Consider the following 20,605-nt stretch of genomic DNA (forward strand, 5'->3'; position numbering starts at 1 on the left):
CGTGGGTTTAGGGGCGAGAAGAAGATAAAATCCTCATCTGGTGACTTTGATTTTCTCTGTAAAATATTAGGTGAGGCTGGGGAAGAGTTGCATCAACCGTTTGAGGAAAGCCAGTGAATGTAATTAGTCATCCAGGATCATGGAAAAACGAGCCGGCCAGTGAATCATATCAGGGTTGACCAGCTGTGTGGAATTTTATATTTATTATTTTAAAGTGAAACTACCATGTTATACTTTATCAATTCTAAGATGCACATGTTTCAACCTCAGAATTTGGGATGCATTCTAGCACTGTTCCATAGTTTCCTAGTATTGTTGGTTTCCTCGCATTGTTTCATAGTTTAATTGCCACCATTGTTTTCTTTATGGTTCATAAAACAATGGGCATATCATAATCAATGGCACCTTATGGTGAATGAGGCATGGTAGACGGCTTTGTTCTGTAATTTTATACCTGCCAAATTCAACTGCTTGTGTACAGACATGGAGAGGGCGTTTGTTTCAGGTTTGGGTTTTAAAGATGAATAAACTTGAGAGAGAACTGTAAAGTTGACAATAGCTGTCAATAACAAACAGGCATATTTTGGCCTACTTAGGGAAAAATACAATTGCAATGCGACTAGAAAAATTGCCTCCTGTGGAGATCAGCTATTCATTACTGGAAGAGTTTAATCTGCAATTTTTGTCCACATGGCTATTCTAAGATGTTTTGCCAGGTTAAGAATATATCATAAATTTCTCTTGTAAGCTAAATACTCATGAAACAACAGTTCAGAATTCCTTTATCAATCACCTTTTCCAGTAGATGTCCAATACTGAATGATCATGAGTCATATCCTGGGTGACTATTGAAGAAAAGATAGGGACATGTGTATTCATTCATAGAACATTTAATAATTACCAGCTATATGCCAAGCAGTCTATTGGGTTTTGAGGAAATAAAAATACAGTATGAATTCTCTGACCTTGAAGAGCCCACAGTCTGATTTAAAAAAACAAAGAATTGACAACAGAAGTATTCTTTCATCCAATCATTTATGTAACATATATTTATTGGAGTCCTACTGAGTGCCAGGCATTGTTCTAGGTGCCAGAAATACAGCAGTGACAAAATTACAAAGTCCCTACCTCCATGGTCCTTACCTTCTAGTGAGATATGTCAATTGACCAGTAGCACACCACTAAGCATGATACTTTTGATAGTGATAGATTGAGGAAAACAGTGAAATGTTACAGAGAATGACGGGTGTTACCTTAGATTGAATGTTGAGTATAAATTAAGCTATATATTTTTTCTTTTGCATGGAGTTTTGCTCTTGTTGCCCAGGCTGGAGTGTAGTGGCGTGATCTCAAGCGATTCTCATGTCTCAGCCTCCTGAGCAGCTGGGATTACAGAAGTGCACCACCAAGCCCAGCTAATTTTTGTATTTTTTGTACAGATGGGGTTTTGCCGTGTCAGATCTCCTGACATCAGGTGATCCACATGCCTCAGCCTCCCAAAGTGCTGTGATTACAGGCGTGTGCCACTGTGCCTGGCCAAATTAAGCTATTTTGGCCACAGTAACAGAAAGCCTAACAGTGGCTTAAGCCCTCGAGCTATTAATTATTTATTTTAAAAGCCCAGAGGTTATAGATCCCAGTATGGATTTAGTAATTCAGTCATGTCATCAAAGATGAAGAATTTTTCCATCTCTCTCTTCCCCCATTCGCAACACATTGATGTTTTCCTCATGGCTGCAGAATGACTGCCATAGCTGCAGATACTACATCCTCTCAATTTCCAAAGCCAAAAGAGAAAAAGGGGTGGGAGAATGGGTACAAGATAACATTTTTTCTTCCTAGTGTAGCTGTCTCAATTATCAGGGAAGGTTCTTTCTAGAAGCTTTCACACCCCCTAATAGACTTCCCCCTAAAATTCATTGAACAGAAATGGTGGCCTGCCTACACGTAGTTTAGTGACCAGTGAAGAAGATCTATATTACCACAATTCATTCAAAATAATCATGGGTCATCAAATCTGAGTTTTGGGCAAGGAAGAAGGCAGTGTGGACGGGGGTAGGTAAATAATGATTGCCACTTCAGAGAATGCTTCCCTGAGGAGATGACATTTGAACTAAAACCTAGATGATGAGGTGGTGCTGGTCTTGTGCACCACATCCCATGATGGCACAAAGGGAGAAGCTAGGCCAGAGTAGATGGCCAGGAAGGGCTGACAGGGGAAGAAGCACTTGAAGACGAGAATGAGTCAGCCAGGTGAAGCTATGGGTGGAGAGGGGTGGAGGCTTTCAGGCTATAGCAAAGGCCAGTGGAGAGGAAAAGAAATGTGAGCCAGTTTGTATGTCTGGAGCAAGATGAGCAGGACAAGGCAGGCCCCAGCCTTTGTGGAGATGATTGCAGAGGGGATGATTTGGATTCCAGCATTACAAAATCAGCGATAAGGCAGATGTATGCAAAAGGACGGGTACTCAGTTTCAAGTAGGGCTTTGGAGGAGACTTAAGACAGTTAGGTTGAATCTGACTGAGTACGAGGAGTCAGCCAGGGAACAGAGGTGGGAAGGATGTCCCTTAGGCATAGGGCACATGCAGCAGGCACGAAGGCTTGGAGGCTTGAAACAATGTGATGAAAGCCATCAGTACAGCATCACCAGAGGATGATGTGTGGGTCAGAGAGTGACTGGGGATGAGGCTGGAGCCACGGCTGGGAGCCCTGCTTCATTTGGTTTAGGCCAGTACAAGCACCTGCCTTTTCAAAAGTTGGAAGTCCCAGCTCTGGAAATAATAGCTGGGGTGGCTTCCTCATTTGTGCTGTGCAGGGCTGGGCTTGGATGATCTTCAAGAATACTTCCATTTTTTACATTCCTGATCTCTAATAGATGCTCAATAAACGTTTACTGAACAAGTGAACCATTAACTATTAATCAGTCTCTCCTGCTGCCAAAACATTGCTCATCAGTGTAAATCAGACGTGTCCTTCAAGGTCTGGTCTGTCCCTGTGTTCTCCATGAAGTGGCTCCTGACCAGCCCAGCCTCCATCAACTCCTCCCTTGTTGGGAGTGACTGTCTCAGCTATTAGTAGAGAAGATCTTGTATGTTTTTCATATTTATGTGTTTTCTTCTTCCAACTAGAAGTGTGAACTCTGGGAGGTTAGGGGTCATATTTTATATAAATTGATATATCCACAGATGCATGGCACACTGGGCATTTTGTATATACATAATGACAATGCGACTGATGAGGATGTGCTAGTGTAGACTCACGAGTTGTGACAAATGCATCACCTACTGCGAGACGTTGATAGTGGGGGAGGTTGTGTGTATGGGGGGGCAGGGATATTTGTGAAATCTCTGTACTTTTGCCTCAATTTTGCTATAAACCTAAAACTACTCTAAAAAATAAAGTGTATATATATATATGCATATATATATGCATATATATGTATATAATTTTTTTTTTGAGATAGGGTCTTACTCTGTCACCCTGGCTGGAGTCCAGTGGCACAATCTCCACTCACTGTAGCCTAAATCTCCTGGGCTCAAGTGATCCTCCCATGTCAGCCTCCTGAGTGGCCGGGGCTACAGGTGTGCACCACCATGACCAGCTAATTTTTTTGTTTGTTTGTTTAAAGTAGAGACAAGGTCTCATTATGTTGCTCAGGCTAGTCTCGAACTCCTGGCCCCAAGCATTCCTGCCTCAGCCTCCCAAAGTACTGAGATTACAGGTGTGAGGCACTGTGGCCAATCTATATTTTTAGGAGAACTTCGTGAAGATTTTGAAAAATGCCACACTCTAGATAAATATAGATATAGCTTTTCAAACATGGGATTGGAGAAGCTAAGAAGTTCATAAATCCAAAAAAAAACAGAGTTTTTGAGTGTTTCAAATTTAAAAAAAGATATGTCACTGACCATGTTGCTTTTTGAGAGTCTTTGTCCTTGTATAGGGTAGGTTATGCTGAAGTGACAAATAGCTCCCAAATCTCAGGGACTAAGAATAGTAAGAAGTAATCATTTCTATGGTCATCATGTGTTAGCAGGGACCTCTTCTTATCACGGTCACTCAGGGACCCAGTCTGATGGAGTAACTACTATTCTGAATTGCCGGCACCATGCAGAATTACTTAAATGCCCCACTGACCACAAGGAGGTGAGGAATTACAATGCTAGCTTGTGCTTGCAACCGGAGACTGATAGGAATGATTAGGGAACCATACCACCGTAATCCTAGTGACTAGAAAGCCAGCCAGCCAGTACCAGAGCCCCAAGCAGAGGCACTTGTGGTTTCCAAATTTCATCTTTAGGCTCAGGCTGATTTGTAAGAACAAAGGAGCTACAGCCATGCATCACACATCCTGTGCTGCCACCACAGTCTTAAATCCCTTGCCCAAGACAGGAGCCTTTGCTTTTTGTGAGAGTCCCTGTCTGTCACCTAGTGTGACTCATCCATTCTCCAGTGCATTGCCCCTCCCACTGCAGGAGCTACTCCCAGGCAGGACTCGTCTGTCAGGCTGCAGCACTCCCGCACATGGGGCTGACTGCCTGTGGGAACGCAGGGCCCAGCCTAGGGAGCTGCCATTCGGGGCTAACTTGACTCTCATACGTACAAGAGCCCAGCCTGCTGATTTGTAGCAAGGTATGACAGAAGAGAGCCAGTAATGCCCGTATCTCCAGCTGCCAGGGAGTGGGGCAAATTTGCTGGTGAGTTTGTCTTTGGCCAGCCACAGTGAGTAATCCCAGGTCCTCCTTGTCCTTCCAATGACTTCCTTTGGAAAGGAATTTCAGAGATGAGCAGCCACTCATGATTTTGTATTTGTGAGGCTTTGGTAATTTGGGGTTTAATTAATAACATGTAGTGAATAAGTGAATTTATACAGTGAATAAGGGAACATGTACAGTGAATAAGAAGGGATTTATTAACTTTAAGCCACTTTACATAATAAGAGCACAAGTTTGTATAAAAATATTTTTGTTTTCATTAATTCTTCTCTGTCCTTCTGTGCGCCACTAAGTTTATCCAAAGATCAGAATACAGGAAATGGGAACCTGTAAAGAACTTTTTTTTCTGATAATCTCCAAGGTACTAGGTGTAAATACAGAAGTTAATGAACATTTTCATGATTATTTTCCCTCATCAAACCTTGCCATGTTTTATCTACAATTTTGGCTTATTATGAAGGCATCACTAGCCTCAAACCCTTGAAACTGAGTAATATTTTTATACTTTCTCAAAAAATCCTGCACGAATTACTAACCTATGGCAATGAAAACTCTTGGCCTTACACATTCTTCTCAGATGAGACTTTCTCAAGAGGAAGGTAGACTTTGGGGAGATTTCTCTGGGTTCTTAAGCTTGTCTTCATTGTGTCATTCTGTGTATTGTGGGTGATGTAACTACAGTTCCATTGTTTTTTATACTATTCTTTAAAATAGTGTAATTGATGCTTCATTTCTTTCTTTTTTCTGATTCTTTGTCAGTATTTGTTGAATGTGAATTTTAAAAGTTTAGTTCTGCTTAAAAATGTTTATCCTTTGAAATTTGACAAAATGTGTTTTTCCCTGTTAAAGTGAACTTACAGATCAAAGTGAGGCTTGAATTTTTCTCACATTACTTTTGGTTTATTACATTTCCTCTTTCAAAATTCATTCATAGTCCTATAGTTTCGAAAAATCCACTTATTGGTAGCTCAAATACATAATTTCAAATATATTTCTGGGCAAGTGGTTAGCCTTAAAAGACCACAAAACTGGTACTCTATGTCCTGAGAGATGGTATCCTAAAATAATATAGCCACAATTCTGTTCTAATAATATTTGCATAATATAGAGTTACATCATTGTCTTTTTTGAAAAATGAATAGAAACTTGTAAACAGAAATCAGACCTCTTATTCACAGATAATGGGGTCAGGGGATTCAGTTACCAGGCCTGGTAACCGGTTGCTCTTTCTAAAATTGGACATGGGAGGAGAGCACAGGAGTTGTCAGTGGAAGTCATGTGCCTTGGGTTCAGGCATTAATGGGGTGCAGTTCCTATAGAGAATAATATTTCTAAATATGTCTAAAAGATAATAGAACCAACGGAAAAGCAGTCTTCTTTATCATCAGCATGTTCTGGCCATTCTAACCCATGTCAGTGATATGGGTCAGTGATATGGGCAGACCAGGCCCACAGCCACCTTCCCCTCCTTGGTACTGCTGTTGTGTGTGTGAGATTTGACTTAATTCACTAGTGGGAAACAGTCTACCTCAGGAGACAGTGGCTACTTCCAAAAAACCATGGTTTAGCAATGATCTATCAGTCCCATTATCTTGGGAATTGATGGCTTCCGGGTTTGTTATTTTTATATATTTCTTTTAACATAAGAGCCATCTCTCAGGCTAGTAAAACCCCTGATTTTATTTTTATTTAGGGATGTGGCTATAGAAGCTACTGCTTCTGCCTATTATTCCTGAATCTTTTGACTGCAATGAACAACTCCTTAGCTAAAGCCCCAAAAGTGATTTCATTTTAGTAACACTCGGAGATCTCATAGAACCCAGGGCATGAGACACAGGGGTCTCAATGGCCTCAGGACTCTCTTGATGATCTTTGCCCCTCTTGGTGCATCTGCTTCCTTTTGCTCTGTCCTCCTTTCTACAGTTAGGTTGTTCTCAATCACATATTAATATCACCTAGGGTTTTTTCTCAGTTCTGTATATTAATATCATCTGTGGAATTTAAAAGACCATTTATCCTAAATGTTAACACCACATTCTAGGTGTTCACTGTTCTATTCTTTCCATTTTTCAGTTGTAATTAAATTATTCAAGATAAAAAGTTTGGGGCAATGTATTAGTGTCTGAGCCTCAGCCCCAGAAATTCTGATTTAAATGGTTCTGAAGTGGGGCCCAGGCACTAGTATATTTCAAAAGCTCCTCTGGGAATCCCGATGTGTGATTGAAGCTGGAAATCACTGCTATGGATTGCTGGGTTTTTCAGCTTCTCTCGACAAAGAGAGTGAGTCCCATCTCTTTCTTGTCATCCAAATTTCAGAATTCCTGGGGTGAGGATGGATGGGTTCAGTTGGATCAACTGCCATCCCTTAATGCAGTCAGCTCTGGTCAAGTACATTGTTCAGCTGGCTGCACACACAGGAAACATGGACGGGGTAAGCAGTTTCCAGACAGGGATGGGTGGGCTGAGGGGGTAGTTAGGAAAATAAATGTAATAATGAGGAGTCCAGTGTATTCCTCTAACAGAAATGCAAAGTGAGTCCTGAATTGCTGAATTTGAGAACATCCAGCTGTTGATAAGACAAAGCCATTGCTTATTATGACCGCCGTTTTTTCGAATTATATCGATTTCAAAAGAATGGAATAACAGACAATTGGTCTTTGTTAATTTGAAAGTTTTGGATCGCAAAATACAAATTAAACATGTTTGATAACAAAAACAAAAATCCTATCCATATTAGAGTAGGAACTTGTAAAAGTTGCTCTGCATTAGATGATGTATATTAGCAGTTATAAATCAGTTAATAGGACGAGTCCTCCCTACCACCCTTTGATTTCCTACAAATATTTTTGAGGAAATTCCATCTTGGCGTTGTGTTTGGAGAGGCTGTCTCCTGCCAAGGATCTGGTAAGAATTTGGAGAGTCTAAAGCAGTCTCAAGTCATCACTGCAGCTGGAAGAGAGTGGCACTATCCCTTCTGTGCAAGCTTGGTCACGGAGACATTTTATGATGGTCTTTAGTACCTTGGATCTCAAAGGCATTTGATTTCCCTATATATTCAGTTCTCTTCACACAGTGAGTCACCCATGAATATCTTCTCACTTCTACAGGCATTCCGTGGTACAGGAGCTGATACCTAGGGACTTTATATAACCTCTTCCCTTTCTCAAACCAGGAGGAAAACTCTTCTTCCTTGCCCGAAATACCTATCTTTTTTCCAGTAATTGGAACACCTCTTAAGCCTGGTGTTTGTACAAGAACAAAAGCCTGGGTGGGAATTGAGTTCTGGGTACTTAGCAATTTCTTCTTTGGTTGTGTATCACAAAAGTCTCTAATAACCCTTTGAGGTAGAGAGCTCAGAACTTTAAAAAATGTTCAGAAAAGATACCTCTTCATTGGCTCATTCTTCTATAGCAATGAGAGACACACACACACACACACACACACACACACACACACACACACAATTTTAAGAGATTACCCAGATACTGATATCTGTGTCCAGGGCCATTTTCTGAGGGCTGTGAATCGTGTGCTTTGGTGGGGTGGAACTGCTAAGGGAAGACAGGAGAAGCATAATGCTGATGCCAAATGCCTAAGTCGTGACATGTTTTCAGCTGGTTCCGAAAAGAGAACTGGGCTTCCTGTAGCAAGAACTGGACTTTGAGAGACAAAAAGGTTCTGTGAGTTCTGAAGCAATCAGAGCAAAGAGAGAGAGAAGGAAGAGCACAGAATGAGGGACGGGCAGTTTCCCATATCCCTGAGAAATGGTGGAGACCAGACCTGACCCAGGCAGGTAGTCTTTGGCCACTGAGAAAACAAAGAATCCGTGTGATCTATGTGGAGCTGGCTTCCCCCAGAGAGGAGAGTGGGACACGGCTATTTCAGTGTGGGCGAAGAAGGGCTGAGTACTGATGCCCAAAAGCCAGCAATGATTGTACATCTTGTCAGAAGCTACCACTGTGGAGGCTTCATCCATGGATGTCTTTCTCATGATACCAGAATATCATCCAGGAGAGAAAGGCAGAAGAAAAGAAGGAGGAAATTCTGAATTGATCAGAAGAAATCTAGTTTAAACTGAAAGTCAGTGTGTTACCTTGCATGGGTTATAATGCAAAAAAAAAAAAGAATAAATAAAACAAAAACATTTGCATTCATGCTTCGCTAGTTTCATGGCCACTGGACACAGTCACAATCTGTGTGTACTTGTCATAAGTTTAGACTTCAAGTAAGGGTTCTTAGTTGGTTTATTCAGATGGCCATGCCTTCCTCCAAAACGCTGGCTGTGCCTCTGAAATGCTCTCTTTTTCCTGAGCCTCTGTGTCTCAGTTCTCCTTCATTGCTGTCCTTCTGGGATCTCATGCTGGAAAAACCATTTCAAAACTTCTCTGGTGCAAAACTTTCTTCCTGCTCAAGAAACAAATTGTAAACAAGTCACCCTTTGAATAGAAACACTGATACCTTGACCATTTATTCATTTGTTTAGCTATCCAGAATGAGAGTAAAATATGGTATTTTCAGACATACCAAGATTAAGAGAGTTCTCAACCACAGATGTTCATTTAAAAAGTTTGAAAGGATACATTCTAGCAAGAGGTAAAGCAAATACAGAGAAAATAGATGTAATACTAGAAAGAATGTAAAAAGTAAGGAACCAAAGCAGGAAATGTGGCTCCAATATGGAGAACTGGTGGTTTTAGGGGTTAGATAGCTCCTTGTTTTCATATTGCTTTTTACTTTTGAACATCCATTTGGGGACACTTTTATCTCTTCATTTATGAAGTAATTAATCGCAAATAATTATTCATAGTGCTCCTATGTCTATAGCTACTGAAAGAGAGAGAGAGAGAGAGAGCGACCCAAACATGGGCTGGAGCTAAAGTTCACAAATAATCGAAACTCCAACTTGTAAAATAATTTTAAAAGATCACTGGTTGGGTGAGTATGCATATTTTAGTGTAATTATTTAAGCCATTGAGGCAAGAGGTCCACATTTTTAATGCTTCTACAGCCATGTGATCAGAGTAGAGATGTTACCTAAAATTTCTCACTTCAATATCCTCATTTTGTCAAAAAGAAAATAGTTATTACTCGTCAGTGAGCACAGTTATGATAGTTTATACTATGTAAACATTCAAATGTAAAGTTTTGAGAGAGATCAATAGGTCAGGAATCATTCTTTTGAGATGAACTGTTATAAGCTCTCCATAACAACTATTATACATACAACTGTTATACATACCAATATATACAAATATATATTTGCACTTATTTTTAGAACTATTATGTATTTATGTTGGGCTTTCTCATTTCTGAGTCCTCACTCATGTGAGTGAGCCGGGTGCTTTTGCAGGAGTAGGAGGCATCATGGCGTTAACGTGTCCTACAGTTGCGATAGCAACATGGCTTTTATAGAAAAAACAAGATGAAGCCTATTGAAATCTGAACAATAGTAGAAGTGCTTCAGAAAAACATTTGCATAATGAAAATACATAAATCTAAAAACAAATATGTCAGGCTAAATGCTACCTAAATATCAGCTTAACTCCCTTATTTCTCTTTGTTTCCACACTTGCTCCTCCTTCTCTATTTCATCTCCTCATTAACGGCCTCAAAACAGTTTACTCTAAAAACATCAATGTCATCTCTTTTTGCTACCCTTTTCATATATGCGTTTCCCCTCCAAATTATTGTCTTTTTCTCCAAAGTTAATAACAGCCTCTGCTCTTCACTCCTCCCTCTTGCTCATTCGGGCATTGGATTCCATCACTTTTCTTCTTCGTATCCATCTCCCTGACATTGCCTCGGTTTGCGTCCTTGTTGCTGTTCATCTGGAATAAGGAATGGCTTCTTCGCCGATGTCCCGGTTCTGGCTTCTGCCTTCTGACTTACCCACTGCGCCGTTGGCAAAATAATCTTTCTAAAATGAAATCTGATCCTGTCATTAAAATATTTCTGCTGGATTACCTCAGATCTTCACTTTCTATTGATACTTTGCTTCTATTTGATGTCTCTTTCTTCAAGCTCCTAATTAATTTATGAATTTCATGGTAGTATTTTGATTTTTCAAGAGTTATCTTGATCTGTTATTTTATCTTTTCTTCTTTGAACTCATGTAATTAAAAAAACCCCATATTATCTTGTTCTGTATCTTAAACTAACTGTGAAGAATTTCCTTGCAAATGTGTATACGTATGTGCGTGTGTGTGATATTAACTTTTATGGTGTGTTCTTTGACATAAGCTCTGCTTCTTTGTTTTTCTCCAAAACACTTCTCTATAATGTGTCAGCATTGTTGGGATGCAACTCCTTTTATATTGCTTGTGCTTAAATTACTCTGATACACAGAAAGTGACTTCTTTTGTTGTTGTTGTTGTTGTTGTTTTGTTTTTTGAGACGGAGTCTTGCTCTGTTGCCCAGGCTGGAGTGCAGTGGCGCGATCTAGGCTCACTGCAAACTCCGCCTCCCACATTCAAGCAATTCTTCTGCCTCAGCCTCCCGAGTAGCTGGGACTACAGGCGCCCGCCATCACGGCCGGCTAATTTTTTTGTATTTTTTTTTTAGTAGAGACGGGATTTCACCGTGTTAGCCAGGATGGTCTCGATCTCCTGACCTCGTGATCCGCCCGCCTCGGCCTCCCAAAGTGCTGGGATTACAGGCGTGAGCCACCGTGCCCGGCCCAGAAGATGACTTCTTGACTCCTCTCTCTCCATATCTCACACTACTTCATTCTTTACCAGGGTAAGGTTTGAGGTCTGGGCATTTTGTGCTCTGTCTCCTTTTCTGCAGTGGAAGGGGAGAGCAGGAGGAAGAGGCTCTCTGCAGCAGCACTGACACCCGGTATATTGGGCAAGCTCGCAGGAACAAAGAGCCAGCATTCTCCATAGGGTTTTCCTGAAGAAGATTTAGCTGAAAAGAAGAAACTGAAGAGAATTTAATGAAGAGATTTTTTTTTTTTTTTTTAACAGAGGTACAGGAAGGGCTAAAGGACTCAACAAGGCCAGCAAGAGGGAGCTGCAGGAGTGGAAAGCCATCATGAGTCGCAGGCCTGAGGAGGCGGGAGGTCAGAGGAGGGAATTACTAGAGCCAGGTGCCAACTCAGGCTTAAGAGAAAATGCCTAACAAGAACTGCAGTCAGAGACAAGCAGCCGCTGCCAGGAATGTGACCGTGCAGGGAGAGAAAATGAATACGTCTCCTCATCTCTCTATCCTCCCACCCTCTCATCTCCTGCCAATGACTCCCATTGGAATAAGCCAATTGGAAGCCAGAGTCAAGACAATCTGCAGAGGCTAGCTTCCTGGGGCAGAGAATAGGATGTGGAAGAACAGAGAATAACTCCAATGGGTGATGGGGGACAAATGGAGGGCAACCCACCCAACTAGGCTTAGCTCTCTGATACCGCGATTTTGTTAAATGCATGGTATCAGGACTTACTCCATTTTCGTGGGTTGTATATGCCAGTGGCAGATGTCTTAAGGTTCCGAGTTGTTTCTTTGACTCTAGGTATAGCCCGGGAGTCTTCATTTCTACCAGAAAGAGGCAGTTTCACTGTTCCCTCTCCCCATTTCACAATGTATCCCTAACATCCAATTTAAAAATCCTCAGCTAGATGAGGAAAAACAAAATAATTGCTGTATTTTGCCTCTTTCTAGATTTCTAGGTATTACTGACATTTCTAAGGATTTTGTCTACTCTATAGTTTGGTTAAAGGGAACAGAAAAAGAGAATAAACTTTAGGATCTGTGCTCTGCTACTACACTCTACTCCATTTCAGGATTTCTGATTTCTTTTCTTTAATAGTTTTGGATTGCCCCTTTTCTCATTTTGTTACAACTAAAGTAATTTCAATATTTTGTTAGATGCTGAAAATGTTCTTTAATTCATTACCAGGTAGGTGAGAAATGCCACCAGTGTTTTTCTATGGATGAGCATCTGATAGACTGCTTTTCTTATTAATATTATAATATAATATAATAATGTATAATATAATACTACTATCTCATACTAATATTATCAAAGCACTTCATAACAGTTTTTAATGTTTGCATAATATTCCTTTATATAGATTTATAAGCTTATTATCTACTTTATTATTGTTTGACATCTATAATTTCCATATTCTTTTTTTTGCTACTCTGTATACAACTGCCATGAGCAGCCTTGTACCTTTTGCTTTTTTCTGTGCTTCCAGTTATTTCTATATGATACAGTTCTAGAAGTGCTGCAAGTGCCCTAAAAGTTTGGCTTTACCTGGTTATTTAAAGTTCCTTACCCAGTTTTGTATATTTTCCTAGTTTCTTTATCCTGGCAGCCTCTGACAGTCAGATGAAATTCTCTCTTTAGCTTTTTGGTGAGTCACAAGGTGGATGAGTCTCAGGCATATCTTCACCAGGTGCCTGACACAGCTGCCATCTGCACATGCTCATCCCTATTTACTGTTTACATTTCAGATGTGAGTCATCATCTATTACCTGGCATCAGTTGAAACCTGCATGCATAAAGGAGAAAGTGTCTAATGCAGAAGCTTTAGAGAAACTGGCCAGTCCTCAGGGGAAGCAATGAACATGATTTAAAGTTTTTTTATTTTTTTATTTTTTATTTTTATTATTATTATTTTTTTCATACAGGGTCTCACTCTGTCTCCCAGGCTGGAGTGTAGTGGCACAATCTTGGCTCACTGAAACTTCCACTTCCTGAGCTCAATTGATCCTCCAGCCTCAGCCACCTGAATAGCTGGGATTGCAGGCATGAACCACCATGCCTGGCTATTTTTTGTATTTTTCATAGAGACAGGGTTTTACCATGTTGTCCAGGCTAATCTCGATGTTGTCCAGGCTTATCTCGAACTCCTGAGCTCAAAGTGATCTACCCACCCCCACCTTCCAAAGTTCTGGGATTACAGGCATGAGCCACTGCACCCAGCCAATTTACAGTTTAAAAAACTGGGATTCTGGAGAAAACTGAGGGCTTCCCCAAACAGAGGAGTAGGTAGCTCTGTGAGTATGGTTTGGAATATAGAGAGTCAGCCTGGTTGTCAAAAATTTGGTCTACTGACCTGAGGTAGTGCCTATACTTCCTACTGCTGGAGAGGCTGCTTCTAGAAAATCCCTGTTAAAACGTGCACTTGGGATAATGAAAACCACAGCATCATTAGTCTTCTCCTTCCTCCTTCCTCCTTCCTTCTTTCTTCCTCCTTCCTCCTTTTTCTTCTTTCTCCCTCTCCTTCTTCCTCTCCTTCCCCTTTCCCTTCCCCTCCTTCTCCTCCCTTCCTTCCTTCCTTTCCTCCACCACCTCCTCCTCCTCCTCCTTCTTCTTCCTCCTCCTCCTCCTCCTCATCTTCCTCCTTTTCTCCTTCTTGCTAGAGATGATGACCAGCACTTTGCATGTCCAATGAGGACAGACAGGAGTACCTGGAAAGTATGATATAGTTCAAAGAGCCTTGGTCAGAAGTCAAAAGAGAATCTGGTTCTTCCAGTAACTTAGGTGTGACCTTGAGAAAACCACTTAATGTCTGAACCACAATTTCCTCTTTGATAAAAGAGGAAAGACTATACTTTATATACCTACCTCACAAAATTATTATGATGTCAAGATGAAAGTTACACAAGCATAACTAATTTTACTACACTTTGCTTTATTGCTATTCACAGATATTGCATTATTTTTATTTTTATTTCTTTACAAATTAAAGGTTTGCGGCAACCTTGCATTGAGCATGTCTACTGGTGTCATTTTTCCAACAGCATGGGCTCACTTAGTGTCTCTGTGTCACATTTAGGTAATTCTCATATTTCAAACTTTTTTGTATTATATCCTTTATGGTGATTTATGAATAGCGATCTTTTATGTTACTATTATAATTGTTTTGGGGTGCCACAAACACCCATATTAGCTGGTGAACTTAAGATTGCGTGTATTCTCCACCGACCAGCTATCTCTCACCCTATCCTGAGGCCTCCCTATTCCTCTGGGACACAACAATATTGAAATTAGGCCAACTAATAACAATCCCATCAGTTGGCTGGGTCCAAGTAGGAGAAACACAATCTCACTTTTGGGCTGTGTCAAGAAATAAAAGCCACAGTCCCACCTGATGGCTTCGTAGAGGCTCGAGAGAAACAACGCTTTCTGTGACCCTTGTCTATATATGAGATTCACAATCTTACCTGTTGATTGGGTCCGGATATCAGAGTCAACATCTCTCCTGTTGGCTGGGTCCAGGTATAGGAATAACAATCTCACCTTTGGGCTGGGTCCAGAAATGAGAATCACAATCCCTCCTGTGGGATGGGTATTCCTATGGGAACACTTCTAAGTGTGCAAGTGAAAGGAAGAGTCGCTTGTCCTTCACTTTAAGTCAAAAGCTAGAAGGCATTAAGCTTAATGAGGAAGACATATTGAAAGCCGAGATAGACTGAAAGCTAGGCCTCTTGAGCCAAATAGTTAGCCAACTTGTAAATGCTAAGACAATGTTCTCGGAGGAAATTGAAAGTGCTGCTCTAGTGAACACATGAATGATAAGAATGCAAAACAGACTTACTGCTATGGAAAAAGTTTGAAAGGTCTAGATAGAAGATCAAACCAGCCACTACATTCCAGTAAACCAAAGCCTAATCCAGAGCAAGACTCTAACTCTCTTAAATTCTGTGAAGTCTGAGAGATGTGAGGAACCTGCAAAAGGGAAATTTGAAGCTAACAGGGATTGGCTTATGAGGTTTAAGGAAAGAATCAATTTCCATAACATAAAAATGCAAGGTAAAGCAGCAAGTGCTGATAGAGAAGCTGCAGCCAGTTAACCAGAAGATCTGGCTAAGATCACTGATGAAGGTGGCTGCACCAAACAATGGATTTTTAAGGGAGACAAAAGAGCCTTCTACTGGAAGATGACATCTTGGACTTTCATAGCTAGAGAGAATTCAGTGACTGGTTTCAAAACTTCAAAGGACAGGCTGACTCTCTTGTTGGGGGCTAATGCAGTTGATAACTTTGCATAGAAGCCAATGCTCATTTAGCATTCTGAAAATCCTAGGGCCCTTAAGAATTATGTTAAATCTGCAGTGCTTGTGCTCTATAATTATATGGAATAACAAAACCTGGATGATAGCACATCTGTGTATAGCATGGTTTATTGAATATTTAAGCCCACTGTTGAGATCTTCTGCTCAGACAAAAAGATTCCTTTCAAAATATTACAGCTCATAGCAATGAGCAATTCATCTGGTCACTGATAGAGCTCTGATGAAGATGTACAAGGAGATTAATGTTACTTTCGTGCCTGCTGCTAACATAACATGCATTCTGTAGCCCAGGAATTAAGGAGTCATTTTGACTTTAAAGCCTTATTATTCAAGAAATACATTTTGTAAGGCTATAGCTGCCATAGATAGTGACTTCTCTGATGGATCTAGGCAAAGTAAATTGAAAACCTTCTGGAAAGGTTTTGTCATTGTATTGTATTGTATTGTATTTCTGAGATGGAGTATTGCTCTTGTCGCCCAGGCTGGGTGCAATGGCGCAATCCGCCTCCCAGACTCAAGTGATTTTCCTGCCTTAGCCTCCCAAGTACCTGGGATTATAGGCACCCACAACCACACCCGGCTAATTTTTTTTTTTTTTTTTTCCAGCAGAGACAGGGTTTCACCATGTTGGTCAGGCTGGTCTCAAACTCCTGACCTCTGGTGACCTGCCCACTCGGCCTCCCAAAGTGCTGGGATTACAGGCATGAGCCACCACACCCGGCTGATTTGTCATTTTAGATGCCATTAAGAACATTCGTGATTCATGGGAGGAGGTCAAAATATCAACAGTAATTGGAGTTTGAAATAAGTTGATTCCGACCCTCATGAATGACTTTGAGGGTTTAAGACTTCAGTGGAGGGAGTAACGTGGTAAATGTGGCGAAAACAACAAGAAAACTAGAATTAGAAGTGAAGCCTGAAGATGTGACTGAATTGCTGTGCTCTCACGAAAAAACTTTAATGAATGAGAAGTTGCTTCTTATGGATCAGAAAAGGAAGCAGTTTCTTGAGGTGGAATCTACTCCTGGTGAAGACGCCATAAACGTTGTTGAAATGACAACAAAGGATTTAGAATATTATTAGTTAATAAAGCACCAGGAGGGTTTGAGAGGATTGACTCCAATTTTAAAAGAAGTTCTACTGCTATCAAACAACATAACATGCTACAGAGAAATCTTTTATGAAAAGAAGAGTCAATCAATGTGGCAAACTTCACTGTGGTCATATTTTAGGAAATTGCTTTAGCCGCCCCAGTCTTCAGCAACCATCACTCTGATCAGTTAGCAGCTATCAACACTGAGGCAAGACTTTCCACCAGGACGATGATTAGGACTTGCTGAAGGCTCAGATAATTGTTAACAATTTTTAGCAATAAAATATTTTTAATGAAGGTATGTACATTTTTTAGACATAATGCTATCATTGCACAGTTAATAGACAACAGTATAGTGTACTCGCAACTTTTACATGCACTAGGGAACCAAAATATTCTTTCGACTTGCTTTATTGCAATCTTATATTATTACGGTGGTCTGGAACTGAATTTACAATATCTCCTAGGTATGCCAGTATGTGAAAATGCTCTGAAAAAATTAAACCCCATTCAAAGATCAGCTCTTTCACCAAGATTGCACCACTGCACTCCAGCCTGGGTGACAGAGCAAAACTCAGCCTCAAAACAAACAAACAAACCAAGGATCAGCTCTTATTTTGGAAACGCCACATGACATACTTAAAAAAAAAGTTGGCTGGGCGCAGTGGCTCATGCCTGTAATCCCAACACTTTGGGAGGCAGAGGCGAGTGGATCACAAGATCGGGAGATCGAGACCATCCTACATGGCGAAACCCCATCTCTACTAAAAATACAAAAAAAATTAACTAGGCATGGTGGCGGGCGCCTGTAGTCCCAGCTACTCAGGAGGCTGAGGCAGGAGAATGGCATGAACCTGGGAGGCGGAGGTTGCAATGAGCCGAGATCGCACCACTGCACTCCAGCCTTGGCGACAGAGCAAGAGTCCGTCTCAAAAAAAAAAAAAAAAAAAAAAAAGTTACAGACCTGGGTTCAAATCCTAAAGAGTAAACAGACAATAATTGCATGCTTCATTATTCTTTTCCCTTCCATAATGTCTGTATTCAGGCAGGAGGGATGGATTGGTCATTAACTAAAGGGAAAGCAGTGGGATGGTTAATGACAGACGCTGTGGAATCTTCCACCCCTGAGATCATCCGAGGTATATGCCCACAGTCTGTCTGGGAACTTCTGCAGCACTTTGTGAAATCTCACTTGAAGTCTCAGTAATTCATTACAAAGCCTGATTATGCAAGTAGCAGCCACAGACTGTCAGCTGACCAGGCTGGTGATTGAAATCCTTCTGGTTGGCTGTAAAGTTCTGTCTGGAGTTTTATTTATCTTCTTGATTACTGTGATTTGTGATTTCTAGTTCAATACTTTTTTTTTTCTTAAGTCAGAGGAGAGGTTTTTAAAATTTCTTTTCAAAATTGTCTTATAAAATTGCTTGTCTCCATTGCTCTGTGTGTGTGCGTATGTGTTTCAGTCAAGCAATTTTTTTTTTCTAAAGGAGCCAAACACTGAACATGTCCCAGCCTGCAGCTCACATGTTTTCTTTTGCCTGTTTTGTCTTACATTAGGGAGCTGGGCCTGTGATCAGTCAACTGTATGGCTTTTAGGTGCAGAAATTCTATATAGAAACAGGAAGAGATACTCTGAAATTAAAATGCTAACAAAGATGAGACTTGATTTGTGGAATCTGGAATTTTGGAATGCTTCCTGTCATGTTGATTCGATTGGCTTTGATTCTTAGAGTCTTACAGTCTCTAGGGAGAAAGCCCCAGTCCAAGTTCCCAGCCCCCAGGCTGTGCATCAGGTCTCTCATACTGTGAATCCCCAGAGTTGTGAGGGGCTGCGAAAAAGATGTCATCCTTGTTCTAGCTGCTAGGACATTGCTGAGACATAAGGAGCTCATTTTTTGTTTGTTGAACAAACACATGGATTAACATCTTAAGTACCTTCTCTAGGTTTGGAAAGCAGACAAGAGAGAATGGGTTGGAGGGTTGGAAATGTTATTTCTTTGTAGATCCAGCCATTCTACTAGTGTACTTTGCTGTTCCTTTTTTTGTCCCCCTCTCCCGTCCCCGCTTTTTTTTTTTTTTTTTAAATAAGGGAGAGGGAAAACAGTTTCTTAATTTTTATTTAAAAAAATTCTAATGCTTTTGTATTTGGCACATTTCACCTTAGGAAATTGCAATATTAGTGAAATTACTTTATTTTTTTTAATACGAATCATATGAAGTGACTTATTTTTAGGTTGTATGTTCTTGACAGGTAAGCCTTTTCTGAAATAAATATCTATAATGAAGTTTTTAGCTTAGGATATGTGAAGCCAACATTTCAAACATTTGTTTGAGAGGCAAGAGTTATACTCCAGTTACCCCTGCTGACCTGGGGGAGGGAGGTCAGAACCACTAGACACCTGTGGCTTTTCACAAGAAAATGAGGACAGAGGCTCTGGCGGATAGGAGGTGGGTGGTCAAAAGATTAGAGTCACACTACTGTTTTGCCACTACATGCTTTTGCTTCTTTTAAACTTTCTGCTTCATAGAACTAGAAAAAAAGCTAATGACTATGGTTTAATGTCAACAACTCTGAAAGAAAAATAATTTCATTCAAACCCAGAATAAAACACGCCACTTAATTTAAAGAGCAATCAGTTTTATCGGCTAAGTTTTTTAAAAGGTCAACTTTAAGAAATGTTTCTTCCAGTTAAAAGAAATTAGATAAAGCTAAAAGATATGCTAAAAATTAAAATCACACTGTTGCTGAAACGTGGAAAAAGACAGCATGTCAGAGTTGTGGTCCTCAGTTATTTTAATACAAGCTAGGCTTGGGAAGTAAAGAAAATGTTAAAAACTTCTGGGCTCTGTGCAGCAGCATAACTATCAAAAAAGGCCATACTGCAAAGTATAATGAAGGTCACCTCCATGGAGATCACAAAGCCCTCATTTGGACATAACAGAAATGTAATTTTAGTAATAATCAAAAGCATTTTTGATAAAAATTATTACAACTATATTTAAAATGCAAAGCAAAATGATAATTTAATAAACAGATTTTCAACATATTACATTAAAATTTTAAGCAAACAGAATGAGTTTCATCCTGATTTGCAGAACTCAGCTGATCATACACCTTCTTTTTAAAAAAATCTACTTGAGCTTCTGTGCTGAGTAGTGCTGACAATATGAAAGTTTGTTGTCTTGTGTCATCCCCTAAGTCGTTTTTTAGAATTAGTTTTAGTTAAGAAAAAGAACATTCTGTATGATGAGAATTTTGAAAGATAAAATCAACTTGATTCAGAAAAACATGGGGTCATCCTTAGGTTTCATGAGCATTATGTCATCAAATTCATTAATGGCTTTAATTTTTTCTAATTTTGATTATTTTGCCCAAAGCAGTAATTGCATTGGTGATGATACTGATAGGTCAGTTTGATGATTTTTATACCATAATTTTCATCTGTTTGATTAACTTACTTAGGAATAAAGGATGAAAATATGGCTGGCAATTTTACTTGAAATTGTGTGTCCATCTGTGTTACTACAAAATACATTTACAGTGATGAATAACAAAGTAGCCTGTTTGTGTAAGAACTACAAATGTTCTGACAGCTGTATTAATAATAGGCTGAGATAGGCAATACAAAATATTTTAAATAATCATTGAATTTCAGTGGAATTTTAGCTAGGCAAGTATTTCAATGGAGGAAACATGATTGGAGAATGAATTTTGCCTAGCCTTAAAATAATGACATTGTTTCCTATGGAATTATGCACGATTGGGCTAGAGTTCTTCTTGGC

At 40.1% G+C, this 20,605-nt stretch overlaps 1 protein-coding gene across 1 annotated transcript in view; it reads left to right on the forward strand.

Moving 5' to 3' along the window:
• Positions 1-4,507: 4,507 nt before the first annotated feature.
• LOC116459803 (adhesion G-protein coupled receptor F2) overlaps positions 4,508-20,605 on the forward strand; it is a 41,513-nt gene continuing 25,415 nt past the window's right edge. The window contains exon 1 of the mRNA XM_032140525.2: positions 4,508-4,695. Coding sequence (XP_031996416.2) covers positions 4,653-4,695 — 43 coding nt within the window. The 5' untranslated portion in view covers positions 4,508-4,652. The remainder of the gene's footprint in view (positions 4,696-20,605) is intronic.

The sequence above is a fragment of the Hylobates moloch genome, unplaced genomic scaffold (genome assembly GCF_009828535.3).
Source record: "Hylobates moloch isolate HMO894 unplaced genomic scaffold, HMol_V3 SCAFFOLD_20, whole genome shotgun sequence".
Lineage (NCBI taxonomy): Eukaryota > Metazoa > Chordata > Mammalia > Primates > Hylobatidae > Hylobates > Hylobates moloch.